Genomic DNA, 15292 nt, shown 5'->3' with positions numbered 1-15292 from the left:
CCCTGCCGCGGTGCCAGGGGTTGGGGAGCACAGGCCTTGGTCCACTGCCCGTGGAGGAGGCTGGAAATGCAGGGACAGGCCCTGGGGGTTCACGCACACCCCCACGGTGCCCAGCTGGGACTCGGGGTCAAAGCGTCTTGCCTGGACCTAACAGCAAGTGAGAAAACAAACCCTCAAACACTTGGTTTTCGTTTATACAAACAAGTAAAACGAAGAGAGAAAAATGCTTCCTCTTCCCAGAGGTCCTCATGTCAGTAATACGTAATTGCAAATCGCAGTATTTTATTATTTGGTTGATATGAAATATTTCAGTAGTTTAATTGTTTTTAACTTTCAAATAGACGATTTGCATTGCATGGAGAAGACGATTTCCTAGACGTGGGCTATTGCCAGATATTCTAAACCCTATTTTGGTTAAATTACAGCACCTAGATTTTAGTAACAAAGCACATTGATTTTATATTCAAAAAGATTTTTATATTTAGTCTCCTAACCTTTTGTAATTTCCCACCCACGGCTTCAAACGAGGAGCCCTTTTGTGTAGAGTGTTGCCGGCGGGTGTCTGCCGTGGCCGCCACCGAGGCCCATCGAGTCCCGCGCAGGTGCTGAGGGCTGCAGGCTGCGGTGGCTCAGACAGGCCCCTGCAGACTGGACTCCGGACCCCAGAGAAGCCACAGGCTCGAGAGGGTCAGATTCCCTTTTTTTTTTTTTTTAATGCACAAACCTTCCCAGTGAACGTTTTCCATGATCTGAGTGATTTCTGTGTTTCACGTGCTGCACAAAATGGTTTTGCGTGTTCCTCAGATGATTCCATGAAGAATCAGCCGTTACTGTGAGATGATTTTAGAATTCAAGGTGCCCTCTGCCGCTAATTCCACCTTGCCAATAAAAGTGACAGCGTGCAGCAGAGAGTTCCTGGGAATTTCATTGCCTCGTGGGTGATCAGGTTTTAATATTAATTGTCTGTGGTTAATTACGGCAGAGTAGCATAAAGGAGCCATATTTTTAAAGGAAAGTTTGTGCTATAAATTCTTTTTTCTAGGAATCACATCATAAAGAGGGAATGTCCCAGAAAAATACAGTATAAAAAGGTATCGTGTTGCTTCCAGTGCCAGAGCAGGGGGTAAAAATGGAAATGAACGCGACGCTCGCGGTGTGTCCCCCTCAAACCCAGTGGCTCGGGGTGGGGCAGGGTCCCGGGTGGCGGCTCCGGGCGAGGTGAGTCCTTACGTCGAGGCTGGGAGGGCTGGGGTGCCCCCATCTCTCTCGGGGCTCAGCAGTCTCCTTAGCGGTAGCTGCTCTTTTGGGTAGAATCTACCCTTTTACTCTCTCTTCCTTCTCGGACCCTCTCACGTCTCCAAGGTTCTTTCTTGTTCCTTCCCCTTCCCGTCCAGAACAATTCAGGCCCAAAGCTATTCAGACCCCCCAGTAGCGTGGGCGTCGGGGCCTGGGGGGCTCCAGGAGTCAGGGACCCCACGGGGTGGGGACACCCCGACACAGGGCATGGTCAGAGCCCAGGGGCTGGGGAAGGCTCCTGCAAGGCTTGGTGGCAATGGGGACAGGGTACCCGGGGGCGTCCCTGCCTGAGGGTGGTGCAGGAGGTGGACACAGACCAGACCTGGGACAGGGGAGACGAGGAGAAGCCTGGGCTTGGACTTGGGGGGGGGGTTGTGTGAGCTTGGGGTTTGCGCTATAGACAGATACAAAAGTGAACATGTGTGTGTGCGTGTCTGTGTGCACAGGGCTGTGCACACGTGTGTGTGCGCACTCCCTCTCCAGCTATGACAGACCTGAGGTTGGAGCCCTGGCCGTGCCCAGCAGGGGATCTGGAGAGCCGAGTCAGGGCGGGCCTGTGCAGGGAGGGACAGCAGCAGGATTGGACGGGGACAGGTCCTGTGCAGGGACGTCCAGCCCTCAGGCCAGCGAGGGGCAGGTGGGTCCCTGGGGGGAGGGGCAGTGGGGAGGGGGCCGCGCCTGGAGGTCTGGGCAGCACCTGCAGGCCGTGGAGCCACCTGCCCTGGCACAGTGCCTGGGACATCGGGACCGTCCCACGGGTCCTGCAGACATGCACTGGCTGGCTCCTCCGGGCACCCCTGTGCCCGTGCCTCTAATGAGCGGAGCTCCTTGGCTAATTGAGTCGACTCTTAAAGACTAATGCAGTGTGTCTGGTCACCTCCAAATGAGACCGTCCTCGCCCCCGCAGGGCCCATCGCGTTTTAATTTTCTGATTGCACTTAAGTGAAGGAGACATTTTGGCCCGTGGCCTGCTCTGCACCCGGAGGGCCTGGCCCACGGCGGCTGTTTCGAGGCACGTCCCAGCCCTGCCCGCGTGTTTGTTTGGACGGCTTCCGTGCCGGCTGCCTGGGTGTCCTACACAGGTGACTGGGGAGTCTAATTGAGGCGGCTGTAAAAAGGTAATTAATTGACGTTTCCCTCCTGGAGAGGTCAAGCTGCCCGATCTGATCCCTGGGGCAGGCGCAGCCTTCCTCTCTCCCGAGTCTCTCTCACGGTCTCCTGGTGACCTTTATCTTGCTGATGAAGCTGTAATTGTCGTCATTAACGTGGGCATCACGGCCTCAGAAGGAACTCCTGAGAGCCGGGTCGGGAACCTGCCTCTGTGGGTTGGCCCGGGAGGTGCTGAGCGTGGCCTCTGGGGCGGGAGTGGCCCCACAAATGAGCCAGGGGCCACTCTGAGGGCACCTGGGGGCTGTGGCAGGGACCCCACCCCCGCCTGAGTGGCTCCTTTGGGCCCATGGAGCCCAGAATTTGATGAACTTACACATTTGTCAAAGAACGTGTCTTGCTGAGCTTCTGCCGTGGCCCCCAGGGCAGTGGTCGCCACTCCCTGGGAGGGGTGTCCGTTGACCGTGGCCGTCACCCAACAGTCTCTGCACCTCGTCTGTTCTCGGAGGTCAGATTTTGGTGCCTTTGGTGGCACTTGCCACCAGACCTTCTGTGGCCTCACAGCGTGGCCTGCACAGCCACACCACCGCCAGCAGCGACATGCCCAGGTGCCACCGAGGGACGCCTGGGAGATGAGGCGGGACGTGCACTCTGCCGAGGACAAAGTAGCGGCTCAGGCAGGAGCAGGAACCAGCAAGGCGCTGAGAGGTGCTGGCGGGGCGCGGCCTCCCTGGCGAGGAGCAGCTGGAGAGGAGGCCGAGAGGATGGGACCCGCCTGGGCACAGAGCAAAGGCTCCGGCCAGGGCAGCAGGCGGAGGCCGAGGAGACGCGCGGTTGGAGGGTGAGGGCCCCTGGGTGTTTGGAACAGGAGAGGACAAGGTCCCACCGCTGTTTCGAGCCGGTCGCATGCTGCAGTGAGACACGGATCTCAGGGCAGAGCGGGCGCCGAGGGGCCGGGGGTCCTGCCGCAGCCATCCAAGCCCAGGCCCCGGGAGGGCAGCCACGCAGCTGCCCACAGAGGGGACTCGAGGGGGACCCAGGCGCCCTGCACTGACGGGGCACCCGTGACGGGAGGGCACTCCAGCCCCAGGTGGAGGGTGGGGCCTCTCACCGAGGGGGAGGCTGAGCTGGAGGAGGGATCAGGTTTTGGGGACCCAGGGCCCCATGTCCCAGGCACAGCGTGGGGGTGACTGCAGGAAGCTGGGGCTGGCACCTGGCCCCGGGGGAGGCGGGAGGTGGGGCTCCTTGGGTAACGTGCTCACACCACGGGCAGTGAGGGAGTGGACAGGGCAGGGGAGAGGCCAGGCCACGCCAGGGGCGGCAGCGTTGGAGACTCAGGGGCCGGAGGAAACGGGCAGTGGAGAGGGACTGGTGACGCTGGTGATGCTGAGGGAGGGAGGTGTCCCAGGCAAGGGTCGTCCTGGTGGCAGGGGACAAGTGCGCAGGCCGTGGCCTTCGGCAGCCGTGCAGCCGGTGCTCTGGGCCGACACGGCGCAGAGCGGATCCCGAGTGCCACGCACAGTAGGACAGCACGGCCTCGCCTGCCGGCCGGGCCTCCTATGCCAGTTCCTTAGGGAAGCGCAAGCTCGTGTGGCCCTTCTGGTCCCCAGGCGGCCCCTGCACTGGGGGTCTCGGCTGGGGAGGGACCCACCATGGTTCCGTGTGACGGTCCCACAGCTGCCCTGTGAACAGACTGGGGGTGAGGGGAACCCGGAGCCGGCGTGTACGGGGGTGGCGTGGGGCGCGGGGGCCGGGGCGGGGGCGGCGGGGCGGGGACGGCGTCGGGTGGACTCAGGTGCAAACGAAGGCAGAACTGCGGTGGTCTTGCCGCTGCAGAGCCCGAGGGGCAGAGGGAGGAGGACGGGAGCAGGAGGCCGACCCCCGACCTCTGTCTGGAGCGCGGGGGGTGGGGATCCCAGGAAGGGCAGCGGCAGGTTTGGGGTTGCACCTGAGGCCCGTGAGAGCAGCAGGTGGAGGTGGCAGGGCCGGCAGGTGCACAGGCCACCGTGGTCAACGTGTGGTTGCCACCATGGGGACCAGGGGCGCCGCGCGCGTGATGGCAAAAGTATCCAGATGGTCCCACCCACGTGGCAGCCAGACCCCCCTCGGCAGGCCCGTCCCGCGTGGCTGGTGGCCTGGCTCGGGTCAGAGCCTGAGGGAAGGAGAAGTGACAGCCCGAGAAAGACACAGCGTGGGCTCCTGGGTCACATACTCAGGGTCTAGAAGGTTCCGTCCCAGGACTGGGGACACAACTCCTCTTTCGGTTTAAGGTTGAAACTGAAACCAAACTTAAAGCCATTTCTTGTTGGGTTTATCTCACCTGCAACAGAAAAGGTCTTGGCCAAGTCAGAGCCCCATTCTCCTGTGCCCTCAGCAGGGGACGGCACAGAGGGGACCCCGCCTACAAGGGCAGGCTGCCCCAAGTGCAGATCCACGGGGGCTGGAAGACTTTCCCGAATCCCTGCTGTTCCACGTCCTCTTCCGGAGGCGCTGGGGGCAGATGATTCCCGTGACGTTGGTGCTGCCCGGGAGGAGCGTGGTGGCCGGCACGGCTGCTCTCGCTCACCCTGCGGGGCCGGGGCGTCTCGGCAGCCCAGGGGCAGGGATGGCAGAGCCTCCACCTCAGGGAGGCCGTGAGATCTCGAGAGAAGCTGCCTGCGAGTGCCTGGTGCCACGTGGGTGCCTCTTCCCGTGGCTCGGTCGGCGCCTCCGGTGTCGGTGGTGTCGGCACAGTGGACGTTCTGTGGACGGTGTCGGCACAGACAGGCCTGCCCGGCGTGGCGTGCAGATGCCCCTCCCCACGCCCACCTGCCCCTGGAAATGGCAGGCGGGGGCTGGGGCCTGAGGCCCAGTGGCTGCCACGTGGACCTCGTGTCCTTAGCGCTCCGGCCGGGCCCACTCTGGAGCAGCCCTTGCCGAGGGCCTGGGGCTCTGCCTGTCGGGACGCGGAGCTGGCGTCTGTGTCGCCCAGGAGGTGTTGACAAAGGACGTGGTCCAAGGTAGCCGCGCTGGAGCCCGCGTGGAAGCTGTCAGTGCGTTAGGAAGTGGGAACTGTGGCGTCAGCAGCAAGGTTCCGGCCATTGCCCCGGCCGTGAAGAGTGCGGGGACAGCAAAAGCTAATGGGGAGAAGAAGGACATTAGCAAGGAACGTCCTTGCAGAAGGAAAGACTTTGCTTTTTATAACGCACCATAACGAGGAAATTAAGACACCTCCGAGGGAAATAATTCTCCCACTTGTAATTTGGAAATACTTCGGGGCCCGGCTCTCCCCAGCGCCTCTGCTGGGCTCCGGGAAGGGACGTCAGTGCCTCCGGCCCCAGGGCCCGGCCAGTGCAGGGAGGAAGGTCGCCCACTCTCGCCCCAGGGCCTGGCGTGCGGTCCGCCTGCACACGCGGGCAGGAGCCGTGTCCTGCTGCCGCAAATGCAGCTGACCCCCCAGGGACGTGGGCTCCTGCCCGGCCCCTCCCCGGGTCCCTTCCGTTTGCCGACGGAGTTGCTGCCCTGGGAGACCCTCATCCGTGGCCACCGCCCCGGCCCAGGCCTCCCCTTCAGAACCCCCGACTCGGGCAGCTCCAGCCGCTGCCCGCAGACCTCGCCTCGCCCCGCCCTCAGCTCCTGCCTGCGCCTCCTCCCCCGGCCTCAGCCCCAGCCACGCGGAGGACGGTGGGCTGTGACGCACATGTGAGCTCGGGAGTAGGGGGGTCCTGCGCCAGCCGAGTTGAAGGGACCACTTCCGACTCCACCCACGCCTTTCCTGGGGAAGGGCCACCCCCCCACACCCTGGGGCCCTGGGGGAGGAGGAAGGGAGACAGCCAGGGTGGGCAGGGGCGGCCTTGCCGTACTCGGGTGACGGAGGATCTCGGGGTCTCCTGGGGCTGTGGCCCCTTGCGGGGCTGGCGGGTGGGTACACACCGCACTTGCCCAGCTGGGGGCCTCCTCCCTCCATGGGCTGTGTTCGGAGGGTCTGTCTGGCCTCCATCCCTGTCCGTGTCCCTGCCCTGGAAGTCGAGCGCCTCAGCTGGCAGTGGCTGCAGGGAAGGGAGAGACCTCCCCCAACCCCAGAGCATTGGCCAGCCAGGCACTGGGGGGCGTCTAGGGGCCCCCAAGTACACACCCCTGTACACTCTGGCTGCCCAGAGGGGGCACCCAGGACAATGGGGGTCCTTGGCCGGGCCCCACCCGGTGATGGGGCAGCCCCAGGCCGCACGGCTGCCGTGGCCACTGCAGCCCCTCGGAGCAGCCGGTGGACGGCTCTTCCGGCCTGAGCTTCAGCAGCGGTCGGGCCCCTCCTCTCTCCTCAGCCGGGGTCCGCACGCCCCGCTGTCCTGGGGCCTGCCGGCGAGTGAAGCAAGGCTGTGCGGAGTTCGCGGACATCCTCCTGGGGCCGCCCCCGCCCGGGTACCGCCCCTTCCTGTCCCTGGACAGCCTCTCCCAGGTGAGCACCACGGCTGGGGGCGCTGGCTGCCCACCTGGCTGCCCCCGACCCCCAGGCCACGCGTGTCCGGGTGCTCAGGGCACAGCTCCTGGCCCCTTCTGAGCCTCTGCCCCCGCCCCCCGTCCCCTGCCCGATCCTTCTAGGGGTTAGGCAGCAGGTCCAGAGGTGTCCCCGGGGAGACGACGCCCTCGGGACAGGAGCCGCCAGGAGGCAGCAGGTAAGAGAGGTCGACCCGCTCACGGGCAGCTGGGGGGTTGGCTCTCGCTCGACACGGCGGGTCACGGCAGGGCCGCGGGTGCCGACCCCCTGCCTGTGTGTCTGAACCTCCTGGGGGCTCATCCACCTGCGGGTCCTCCCGGCCCGCGACGCAGAGCATCCACGGGCAAGGGGTCTGCCCAGGAGTGGCAGGTGCCACCAGCCCCAGCCTCTGTGGTCTGGAGAGAGAGGGGAGGACCCCGCTCTGGGGGGGAGCAGAGGGGCTGGGCTGGGTGTCCCTGCAACACCCAGCTTGTGGCCGAGACATGGCCGTGCGCCCTCCGAGACATACCCACACGAGCCAGAGGTGGGTGGAGCAGGAGTGTCCTGCTTCCTGTGGCCCGGTCACTGCAAGCCCCACTCCCCGGAGTCCCGAGGGGAGACTCGCCGGAAGGCTCAGGAGGCTGCAGGGCGGGAGGGGCTGGGGGCTCCCGGAGAAGAGGGCGGTGGCCAGGGCTGCGCCTCTGAGGGGCTCATGGGCTGGTCCTGGGCCAGGCTGCGCCACGGGCATGGCACTCGTTTTACAGAAGAGGAAACTGAGGCACAGGGACTTGGGGTTCAGTAACGTCTCGCCCAAATCGTTTGGGTTATGGTTTGACGAATCAGAGAGGGCTGCACGCCTGGCTGCAGGGAGGCGCAGAGACACCTGTCCCTACCCCTGAGGACACTCCTTCCCAGCACGGGCCAGGCCGTCCCTTCCACCCTGCTGGGGTGGAGACGACCGGCAGGACTGACGCCCACCTGCCCCAGACCCCCGACCGCCAGCCCCACAGGCCTGGCAGGGCGTGGCAGGAGCGCCAGGTGCAAAGTCCCGCGTCCTCTGGGGCAGCTGTGAGGTTCGCGACCCCGGTGGGAGCAGAACGTGGCAGCGACACAGGCCACAGCCCCGGGGGGAAAGTCCTGCTCTTGGGAGACGGGAGCCCCCCTGAGACAGGGCGAGCTCGGGGCCTCGGGCAGGTGGGCCGGGTGGGCGGGGGCCGAGAGCAGGCCCCTGAGGTGGCCGAGGAGAGCGGCAGGGCAGGAGCAGAGGAGCCCCCCGCGCCAGGCCTCCAGCCCCCCAGCACAGGGGAGCCGAGGCCAGCGTGCCCGGGACAGTGACCCTCAGGCCGCCCGCTCGGGGGCCGCGTTGAAACAGCCGTGGGGAGAGCAGGGCCGCGGCGCAGACGCTCGGGAGCCCGGGGGGAGAGGGGCTGAGTGGCAGAAGGGCCTGCGGCCCCCGCCTAGAGCTGAGCCGCCCTCGAAGCTCCCTGCAATTAGATTGCTCATCTGTGACGCCGGCGGGCGTGGGCTGAGCGGGAACGCGGGCTTGGCGGGCAAACAAGCCTTTGATCCACGCGCGAGGCGGGCTGGGCAGAGCGTCCCCAGTGGCAGGTGTCACCCCGCGCGCTGCTCTGAGTCACCGTTTGTGAATTAATACGAAGGTCGCTCTGCACAATCACTGAGGAGCGCAGACAAAGCAACGCTGAATCCCACAAACAGGTGGTCCCCACGCGCCCACGCTCCACCCTCGGGACACACAAGAGCCAGACACGGCGCGGCGGCCGGCGTGCGCACCGCGCTCAGGGCAGCGTTCCTGCTGGCGCCGCGGTTGACGGGACACGTCTCATTTCAGCAGAAGGATGGCTTTTGCCGTCCTCCTGCAGGGAAAAAGCAGGGTGGGGGCCGCTCACCCTCCCGGCCCGGCCAGCGCCCACAAAGGGGCTTCGCGGCCCTCAAATATCCGCAGATGGATTATTGTAACCCAGGGGAGATGGGGCCGCAGAATCGGAGTCCGCGGCTGCCAATGGCCCCAGCTCTGAGCGTCTCACGCAAACCCACCATCGGGTGCGGGGCCCTCGCCGAGCCCCCGCAGGTCCTTGCAGCCACTCAATCCCCTTCCCTCAGGCCGCCCCGCCCAGCTGCTGCGGGGCTGTCGCCCTCAAGACTTCTTCCAGGGCCCCCCCAGCTCCGTCCCCCCCCCCAAGACCCCTCCCCAGCCATCTGGGAGTTTCTGTGACGCCCCAGAGTGTGGGGGACCCGCCCAAGACCCCCAGCATCTGCCCCAGCGTGTGCCCCCCATGATCCTGCCTCGCTGCAGACGGGAAGGGGCCCCGAGACCCCCCGCAATGCTCCTCATGCTGGGGGGCTCCAGCTCCAGCACCCAGACATGGCGCTGGACCCAAAGAGCCCACCTCGGGAACCGTAAGAAAACCATCCTTCCCAGCAGGCCTGGCTCCGCCAGTCAGACGCACTTGGACGTTCAGAGCACGCGTCTGGTCTGCGTTTAAGAAATCCCGCAAGGCCAGGGCTGCCCCTCCCAGGCTGGGTCCCCGTCCCAGGCAGGGTCCCCTCCCAGACTGGGTCCCCTCCCAGGTTGGGTCCCCTCTCAGGCAGGGTCCCCTCCCAGACTGGGTCCCCTCCCAGGCTGGGTCCCCTCGCAGGCTGGGTCCCCTCGCAGGCAGGGTCCCCGCCCCAGGCAGGGCACACGGCGGGGCCAGGGCAGCGGCAGAAGGACGGATGCTGCTGGCACCCTGTTTGCGAATGACAGACTCGAGTCGGGGTGCAGGGGGTGCCCCCGGCCAGCTCTCAGCGGGTCCTCTGGGCTCAACTACACCAGCAGGGGCTCAGGGGTCTGTCACTAACGCCCGGGACTCCCAAGGGAGCCTCGAGTCCAAGACCTCCCTGGTCGCCCATGCCCCTCGTCCCCACACAACATGGATCTGCACACGCCACGTCCGCGCAGGGACCCGCCAGCGGGCTCTGCCGCGCCTCCTCCAGCTGGGGGTCCGCGCGCGCCGCGTGGCCTTTTCCGCCTGGGATGCTCTCGGCTCCCAACACACAGCCGCCTCCATTTCCTCAGGACCCCTGTGACGCAGCTTCCCGGGGGCCCCTCTCCCGGCTCTGCCAGGCCCAGAGGGCTCTAGAACCTTCCCACGGAGGGCGTGAGGCCGCGGGGCGTGGACCTGCTGGGCCTGACCCGGCTGCAGGTCCGCCCGGGTCACCCCCTGGGCCACCCTCTGGCTTCTCCGGGCCGGTGGGCGCAGAGCAGCCGCCACACCGTGTCCCTCCTCAGGACTGCGTCCCTCCTCAGGACTGCGTCCCTTTGTGTCTCAGGGTCTCAGGTCGGACTCCCCGGTTCCAGGGAGGAGGACGGGAGGGCGCACGGCCAAAGGTGGGGCAGAGGCTGTGAGGTGCCTCATCCGTGGCCACAGACAGAGCCCAGGGACATAGGCCACAGATGTGAGGCCACCTGAGACGCCGCCACAGCCACGCTGGCTCACGACGCTCCCACTCCCGTCCAAGGCGAGTCCCGTCGGCCTCTGAGGAAGCAGCGACTGAGAAGCGAATTGCAAACCCCATACACTTGTCTCTGGTTGTCACGGCGAAGTCACCACCCACACAGTGAGCTTCGGCCCCTGGGTGTCGCGGTCCGGGGAGGGTGGCCGCCATCCTCCCTGCGGGGACCCGGTGCAGGCCGGCAGCAGGGCTCCTGCCGCCGCTGGTGTCCGTGAGCAGCGGTCAAGGCTGGCACCTGGAGCCCCGTCCAGCCCTGAAGTAGCCACCCTGGCCCTCCCAGCCACCTGCCCGGCCACCGATGTGTCCTCCCTGCGACCCCTCCAAGCCCACGCTGGCTGGCTGTGCAGGAGGCTCCGGACACCGGCCGTGGACAAGGAACCCTCCGCGTGGACAGAACGCAGGTGACACCTGGCCTGTGATTTGCATAAGAAGGGGAGGGCGCTCAGCAGACGCCCCTTCGGGAATGTCTCCTCTGACTAAGAAACGCCACCTCTCGGCTCCCTTCCCTGGGGAGTTTCGGGGGAGGAAAGTGGCAGGGGGTCCCTCAGACGCCTGCCCCCAGGTGGGCACAAGCCTGGTGGGCACAGAGCCTGGTGTCCACCTCTGAGAACCCGGCCGGCCCGCCAGGCCCCCGGCAGGCTCTGACCCCCGCACTTGGAGGTTCGGACGACCACACGCCTGCGGAGACCCCCAACCACCCGGCCCCTCCAGGGAGGTCCGGGAGCCCCCCAGCGCCTCCGGCCACACGGGGCAGCGTCCAGTGGAGGGGCCACAGCTGCCCTGCCTGGTGTCGTCACTGGCTGGGGGCCGGAGGGGGTCAGGAAGGGGCTTCTGCGCCATCCTCAGAGTCTGCTCTCCAAGCTGCTGTCCAGGATGGTCCCTCGGCCCCTTCAGGAGGAGACAGCATGGGTGGGGCCTCCCTGCGGGGGGCGGGGGCTCCGACCAGGCGCGGGCCCTGCACATGCCGCCGCCGCCGGCCCCCCTGGGAGAGGACACGTTTCCGAGACGGCCTCCCGCTGCATTCCTGCGGAGACATTCCAGGCATATTACGGAATTTCACAACACGACACAGAGCCCGTCCGTTCCTGAACAACGTGAAACTATGTCAGCTGCGAGCTCTGGACTCGGTTTCGTAAATGTGGCCGTGAACTCGTCCAGCCACACGTGAGAATTCCACGGGGGGCGGCTGGCTGCATTTCCTCCAGAAACCCTGACTCCTGCTGCTGCTCGCGGCAGGACAGTGCGGCCGCCCTCGAGCCGTCAGCCCGAGCTGCGACCCCCCCCCGCGGTGCCGTGTGCGGGAGTTTGCCCCCACGACCTTGCGCATAATTGCTCATCCCGGCTCTCGGCAAGGACCGCTCCTCGCAGCCCTCCCCTCCCCGGCTCGGAGAAAAATGGGTTTAATTAAGACTTCCTGATTAGTCATTTAATCAGTCATTAGGCCAACACAGATGGCGTCAATTAATTTTTTTTATTTGAAAAGACAGTTGATGCTTGGAGCCCACACAGCCCCCACCCGGCGTGGCGTTGCGGTGGCTGCTGCGTGTCCCGGTCCCCTCGCAAGGCTGCCCGCAGCAGGGGCACCGGCACAGCTCCCGGTGGGCAGACGCCAGCGTCCCTGGCCCCTCAGCAGCCCGGAGCCTGGACACAGCCCGACAGCCGCCCAGCCTGGTCTGCACCGAGAGCACGTCGGGGGCAACCCGAGCTGCCAGCCTGGCCACCGGCACCCGAGACACTGTGGGCAGGAACCGCCAGGGCCGGCGGGTCCGAAAGAGGACGGGGCTGGGTGGCGATGCCCCCTCCTTGAGCAGGAGCCCTGGCCGGGCGCTGTGCTGTTGGGCAGGCCCGGCGGGTGAGCAGCTCACCCAGCAGGTGCGCCAGCCCCAAGCAGTGCAGCCCCGGCCCAGCGGCCGCAACAGCCGAGCGCAGCCCCCGGCCCAGCGGCCGCAACAGCCGAGCGCAGCCCCCGGCCCAGCGGCCAGACGGCCGAGCAGTGCAGCCCCAGAGGGCCGAGCGCAGCCCCCAGTGGAGGCTCAGCCCCGGCTGCAGGGTCCCAGGGCTGGGCGGGGCCTCGGCTGCCCCAGCTTGTCCTGGGCGCGGCTTCCAGAAGCTCCTCTGGTTGGGAGTTCAGGGAAAAACAAGAGAAAGGGGTTGACTGGGTTCTTCAGCTACTTAGGAGCTTTTAAAGATTGAGCAGTGAGCCCTGTCTCGTCCAAGCAGGAATAATAAACCAAAGCAGGTGTGAGTGCAGGGTGGGAACAGCTGGCCCGCGGATGCGCCCAGGCCCCGGCGCCCTAATCCCCCCACAGCGGGATGTTTCCCGCTTGACGCAGCCCTGGAGTACTGGCCCCGCAGCTGGGGAGGCCGCGGCAGGGGCCGCGTTAACCCTTCCCACACCCGCTGCCAGCGAGAGCCCCTCCGCAGGCAAACCCCCAAACAGACAGCACCCCATGGGCTTTCCAGGGCCTGATGCCACTGCCCGCTGGGGACACAGCACCCAGCTGGTCCTCGGCGGTCCCCTTCCCCCCAGGCCTGGGGCCAAGAGTCCCAGCCTTGACCTTCCAGGAGCCGGAAAAGAATCACAGAACGACCCGCAGCTCCCGGGCCCAGCGAGGCCTGTGCAGAGACGCCCCGGGAGCCGCGCCCGCCCGCTGCTCCGTCTGAGCCCGTCCCCACCGCTCGCCAGAGAGCACGCGGCCCACACCTCCCATCCCGTGGGTGCCACGGAGGAGACGGTTTCAGCACCCGCCTGCGCCACGAGTCGCTGAACGTTCTAACTCTGGGACTTTCACGGGGCTCCCCGAGGGGGCTGCAGAAAGACCAGGGCTTCCCCTCACGGGAGCCGGGCAGGAGAGACAGTCTGCGCTGCTGCAGCCCTCAGGGGACAGCTCTGCCCACTGACGCCTCCACCCGCTCTTGCCCCGGTGGCCCCCAGCTCCCCGGGCCGGCGTGTCCGTCAGTACCGAAGGCTGCACGTGGCCCCTCATTGCCCAGATCCGCACGGACGCCCTGGCCCCGGGCCCTGACCGCTCGCTGGGCTCGCTCCCCCTGGGGCCCCTTGGCCTCGTGGCCTTTGTCCTCCTGACCCAGGCCTCAGGGAGGAGCTGCCAGCAGAGATGGAGGCTGTGCCAGGTGCCCGCAGCGCGGTGGGCAGTGCTCCGAGGGCTGTCTGCGCACACACGCCCCAGCTGGGGCTTTGTGGCTTCTCAGAGGACCTGGCCTAGGAAAGGTGAGGCAGGAGGCCACCAAGGCCACAAGCCCTCAGGAAAGGGAAGGCCCTGCCTCTGGAGCACTAGGCCATGCCTAGGACAAGCGAGTCCACGGACGGGTCACTCTGGTCACCCCTCAGATGCACAGCCGAGGGAGTGGGACGTGTCACCTTGTTGGCCGTGCACAGGTGGTGCCTCCTGGGTCCCGGTGGGTGCACCGGCCTGGGCCACGCCTGCTGCCAGCACCTCACAGTCTGGGGCCATGGACTCGGCTGCCCGACCCCATCTCCCGTCTGCGCAGCTTCTGAACGCCTCACCAAGGCTCTTGCTGGCCACGGCCCCTGCCTGAGGCCCGCAGTGGAGCCCACGACCTGTGCACCGTCACCCGCGTGGCTTTGTAAACACTGGCAACGTCCACGGCTCTGCAACTGGCCGAGCGAGCGAGTGACACTCACGGCCCTCAAGGACCTACGGTGTCATCAGCCTGAGGTCCAGGCCGCCTGTGCCCTCGCCCAGGTCCCAAGACACTGAGCCGACACTGGGCCAGGCCCCGAAGGCAGCGCAAAGCAGGACTGGTCGGTGGGGCAGCTGCCTGGGGCGGCCGGGCCGTGGAAGGTGGCAGCAGGGCCACGTGGTGAGCAGGACCCACCAAGCTGGCGGCCACGTGGCTCCTGGGCCGACACGAGGCCCGTTTCCCCTGGAAATGAAGTCATTTTGAAGCCCTTTGTCTTTGCCACCCACAGGACGCCTGTGGCATTTAAGTGAGTTGGGGGAGCCCTGGGCTCTGCCCAGCTCTGTGCTGGCTGTTGGCCAACTCGGGCCACGAATGACAGGAAATGGCCAGCCACGCGGGGAGGCCACGGGACCGCTCCAGGTCCACGGGGTGGGTGGTTCAGGGCAAAGCCCCACCCGGCACACCCGGGGCCTCATACGGCCTGGACTGTGCATGTCACAGCCGGATGGTTCGGGTGGGCGTCCCTGGCCCCTCGTCCCTGGAGCAGGGGGCACAGGAGAGCCACCTGCCAGGGGCTCAGCTTTGCCGTGTGCGGTGGCCACGCGTCCTCACATCTCCAGGCCACCTGCTTCCCAGCCCAGATCCTTCCTGGCAATGACCCTTCCCCGGCCAGCTGCTCTTCCAGGGTACCGTCGGGCAAAGGGGCTGGGCCGTCACTTGCTGCAGACCAGACTCCTGAAAGGCGGGGGACCCAGGGCAGGGGCCTGGGGCAGCTGTGGCCAGAATGGGGGAGGCCCCGGGGCAAGACCACTGCCCCCTCCCATCCCACCTGCTCCCAGGTGACACTGGCCTTTCTGCCCTCCGTGGGGCACGGAGTCCCCCACGGCCCTGCCCCCCGCAAAGCCCCCCACGGTCACTTGTTGCTGGACGCTAAACGCCGCTCCTAAGTCTCCCAGCAAATTCTGTGCATCTCTGTTTGCCGAAGGCTCCAGATTCCGCTCACCCTCCGGAATCTTCCCTGCTTTCCCAAAGCCACACCGGGTCTGCACAACCCAGCAGCAGCCCCTGGGGCAGGGTGGGGTGGTCGCCCCAGCCCCACAGGCGGCACATAGGGACTCGGGTTTGCTCCGCCAGAGGCGGAGTGGAGGGGCAGGCGTCTGGGCGCAGGCGCTGGAGGACTCTCAGGGCTTGGGCGGCAAAGGACCGTAGTCACCCCTGCGCCGGCCCGTGGGCCGGCCCCGTGGGCCTCTGCTGTCCGAG

The 15292-nt window shown here is 66.3% G+C and overlaps 1 protein-coding gene across 1 annotated transcript in view; it reads left to right on the top strand.

The window, feature by feature from the left end:
• Positions 1-8191, top strand: part of MORN1 (MORN repeat containing 1) — a 33992-nt gene extending 25801 nt beyond the window's left edge. Inside the window, exons 11-12 of the mRNA XM_069464639.1 lie at positions 6705-6838; positions 7724-8191. Coding sequence (XP_069320740.1) covers positions 6705-6838; positions 7724-8191 — 602 coding nt within the window. The remainder of the gene's footprint in view (positions 1-6704; positions 6839-7723) is intronic.
• Positions 8192-15292: the final 7101 nt, after the last annotated feature.

This window comes from Eulemur rufifrons, unplaced genomic scaffold, assembly GCF_041146395.1.
Source record: "Eulemur rufifrons isolate Redbay unplaced genomic scaffold, OSU_ERuf_1 scaffold_84, whole genome shotgun sequence".
Classification (NCBI taxonomy): Eukaryota; Metazoa; Chordata; class Mammalia; order Primates; family Lemuridae; genus Eulemur; species Eulemur rufifrons.
The sequence above is the reverse complement of the archived record's forward strand: the minus strand, read 5'-3'. Positions and strand labels throughout refer to the sequence as shown.